Raw genomic sequence first — 3630 nt, 5'->3', positions numbered from 1 at the left:
TCTGGATCCATCTCAGATCTAATGTATTGGAAGCTGTACTTTATGAAGTAAGTGCATGTTATAACTTAACAAGCTCTGGTCTAAGCAACTTCCTGGAACTTTGATTCCTGGAAGAAACAATGCCACACTCCAGCCTATGACTGCTGATGATATGTGAATATTCTCTGGAAAAGTATGATATGCTTTGTAACTTGAGGTATTCTTTGAATTATTCCCAACTAAACCGTGTCTTAAATTAGAGGTCCTTGAACAACTAGCTTCCTTGGTTGCCTTCATTTCCAGCCCTTTGAAATTCATCCTGCTATTTTCTCATGTTTTTCTGGGACTTTCCTTCTGAATCCAGAAAAAGCCTCCTCACCAGCAAGGAGCTTAAGCAGACTCAAATCAAATGCTTGCTATATATAATAATGCTGTATAGGTACAGCACGGGGTATAGAAATTCAAAGACTGTCTGACTCTGAGTGACCTTTTTATTTCATTGGAAAGATATACAGATCCAGAGTGAAATAACTTTTATGCTCCTTTGTCTATTATCACATCTTTGAATTTTTGCAGTATGGTATGTTTCTGTGATGTTGGTAGGAAGGGATTATTAAACGTTTTTCTTAGATAAGGAAGTCAGGTTTAAAAATATTAAGGATTATTAATGTCATATGGCTATTAAAGAGCTAGGATATGTATTCATATTTTCCAGCTCCAGTTTTTCTTTTTAAAATATTGTGCCACACTGTACCTTCTAATATCAAATTAATTTACAGTAAAGAAAAAACCATATAGGGTTACAGAAGTAATTGTGGTAATTGAGAGGAAAGACATTCTTTTACCGAAGGGGTCTAAAGAGGCTTCAGTGAAGGAGCATTTAGCAGGATTTTGAAAGACAAGCAGGATTTATCTGGACAGAGATGGGATAAGCAATCTAAGAAGAGGACAAGCAGAAAATCACAGTGTCTGTTTAAAGAATAATGATTAGACCAGTGTTCTTAGGCTGTTCTTATTTGTAATCTGGATTGTTCCAATCCAATTGAACGAGGCATCTGAACTGTGCAGGTGTGGGAACGATGTTTAGGGTAGAGGGACCTAAGGGATTTCTTACTTTGTTTCATACTCTTGCACAAAATCCACTGTGCTGAGAGCCAGGGAGATATAACTGCATACATTTTCCTGGTGGGACCTAAAAATGGGAGTTTCTCGGCCGGGTTGTGTTTTATAGACTACCACAGCCACTTGTTAAAGGCAGTGTATTACTTGCGGGTGGTTGGGAACAACTTCTCTTCCTTTGTAGGAGAATGTGGGTAGATGATGTGCAGGACCACAGGAAAAATAGTGACCTTCAGAAAGCGGCTGAGATCAAGATCAGTGAGAAGTATAAACTTAAGACCAGGAAACAGAACCCTGGATATTATAAAGGGGATTTTTCAGGTGTGCAGAGGCTCTGAAAATCCGAATTGGTGTAAGACCTAGAAGGAAACGGCGTCTGATTGGTTTTCCTTTTTTTTTTTGTCAAAGTGAGAAAGGCCCCCCCTACCCATTGGGTCGGCCGCCCTCGTAATAGGACCTGCCTTTGTGACGTGGCCCGGCAGCCGCAGTCTTATTAGCTCATACCTGGGTGAGTGAGGTTCAGAGCCAGTGGCCCCGCGGGAGCGGGAGCGGGGCCATGGCTGAAGGGGTTGAGCCCATGGACGAATCCCAAGGTACTGAAGTTAAAACCCAGCAGCCCACGGAAAGAGGCCTCGCGGGACCCCTGAGGCGGAGCTCGTGCTCCGTGCTCAAGGTGTCCCAGCTGTTGCTCCGCGCCATCGCCTCACACAAAAGGCTGACCCTGGCGGCTCTCAAGAAGGAGCTTGGAAATGCGGGCTACGAGGTGCGCAGGAAGTGCGGCCGCCTCTCGGGCGAAAGGTCTGGGTCTGAAGGGAAGGGCCTTCACCTCCGGGTGACTGGCAGTGAAGCCGCCGGCTACTTTAGGATCTGGAAGATTCCGAAGCCGAAGAGAAAGCCAGGACGCCCAAGGCTGGAGGAGGGTGGGCGCTCGCCGAGGACCCCTCTCGGGGCGCGGAACTCACGCAGGCGCTCTGCGCGCCGCACGGTGGCCAGGAAGGTGAGGAGGGGGCGCTCGAGGGCAGACTCGAGGAAGGTGAGGTCAAGGGCCAAGGACCTGGTGAGTTCCAGAACCAAGGAGGAAGGGAGGGCCAAGAAGGAAGACATCAGGCCCAGATCCCGAAATGCGAAGAGGCCAAGCTCCAAGGCCAGGGAAGAAAAGAAGCAGGACCCGGGGAGGCCGGTGAAACGGACCGTCCAGAGGCCAACGGCGAAGACGTGCGACTCGAGGGCTACTCGCACCAAGACTTCTGCTAAAGCTGAAGGTGCTCGGAGTGCGACCGGGAGTCCATAGTGTGGGAGCCACGCCCCTTCCTCCAGGCACAGATGCCTTTCCCCCCATAGGCCCCAGTGAGAGCAGCCCCCAACACTCGTTGGAATGAACAAAATATATACAAGACCTTTCCACCGCATTGTGTGTGTTTCCTCTTTGCCGCACCCGAAGGGGAAAGGGTGGGTGTTGAGCTGAGACGTGTAGCAGAAGCCTGTCGAGTGAAGACAGAACAAGGTGTATGACATTCTGTTTCTGCTGCAGGAGCCAGGAAAATGCCTTTTAAAAGGAAAGAAAACAGGTAGAAGAAAGCCAGCAACTTCACGGGGTTAGAGGATGTGTTGGATTAATGTGAGACAGCCTAGCAAATCTAAATTGAGTTTTGGAGAGAAGGGCAAGTAAGGAGAGAAGTCCAGGGGCATCACTGGGGCAAGAGAATAGACAGCCTTTAGGTTAAGTGGTCCCACTAATCCAAAGTGTTCTTACTGGAAATTCCTTTTAGAAGACGGCCTGTCTCCCGCAATTGATTGTAATGCGTTTGTAATTTTTGCCCTGATTTGATAATTGTTTTAACTTAGAAAAAAATGTCTTATATGTTAATCCTCAATTGAGTGACCGTGTGTGTGAAAGCATCTAGCACAAGGCTTGAGTCATGGTAGGTGCTTATCACAAGAATTATATATGAGTAGAAATGATTTGTGATAGAGCGATAATGTGCTACCACAGAAAACTATACTGCATCAGTACTTATTGAGACCAGGATCCTAGTCAAAGTGCTGCCACTCTGACCTTAACTAGGTTATTTAATCACTCATGGTCTTGGTTTCCTTCTCAGTTTAAAAAAATGCTGGAATTAGAGTTCGATTATTTTAGGTGATCTTAAGTGTCTGTAAAATGATAAGAGGGACTTAGACATCATGGTGTGTGCTTTGATTGACAAAATTCATTAAGGGAATTATCAGCTGAGAAAGTACTATCTCCTAGTGAGGAAACTACTAAGATATACAGAATGCATATCAGAAATAAAAGAAGATGGGGAAGGCTAAGTAATGAATAGCTAGATCTTTGCTCTTCTCAAAACACATGTGCTAAGCACTATATACCAAATTGGAGCAAATACATGATTTCTTTGGGTTCTCAAAGCAGGCATAAAGCGCACTATGAGAACAGTTCTCATGCCATCGGCTATGACAGGATACAGAAATGGTTCCTTGGGAAGTGTACATATGAGTTTTTTAGAGTATACTTGACCAAACTTTCCCCAG

The 3630-nt window shown here is 45.5% G+C and overlaps 1 protein-coding gene across 1 annotated transcript; it reads left to right on the top strand.

Moving 5' to 3' along the window:
• The first annotated feature begins 1531 nt into the window (after positions 1-1531).
• LOC133247464 (testis-specific H1 histone) lies at positions 1532-2507 on the top strand. The gene has a single exon (XM_061416306.1). The coding sequence runs from the start codon at positions 1655-1657 to the stop codon at positions 2387-2389; it is 735 nt and encodes a 244-aa protein (XP_061272290.1). The 5' UTR covers positions 1532-1654; the 3' UTR covers positions 2390-2507.
• The last annotated feature ends 1123 nt before the right edge of the window (positions 2508-3630 follow it).

This window comes from Bos javanicus, chromosome 5 (assembly GCF_032452875.1).
Source record: "Bos javanicus breed banteng chromosome 5, ARS-OSU_banteng_1.0, whole genome shotgun sequence".
In the NCBI taxonomy this organism is placed as follows: domain Eukaryota; kingdom Metazoa; phylum Chordata; class Mammalia; order Artiodactyla; family Bovidae; genus Bos; species Bos javanicus.
The sequence above is the reverse complement of the archived record's forward strand: the minus strand, read 5'-3'. Positions and strand labels throughout refer to the sequence as shown.

What these genes read in the sequence shown, in the direction of transcription:
- LOC133247464 (XM_061416306.1), top strand. Translation starts at nt 1,655, where the DNA reads ATGGCTGAAGGGGTTGAGCCCATGGACGAATCCCAAGGTACTGAAGTT.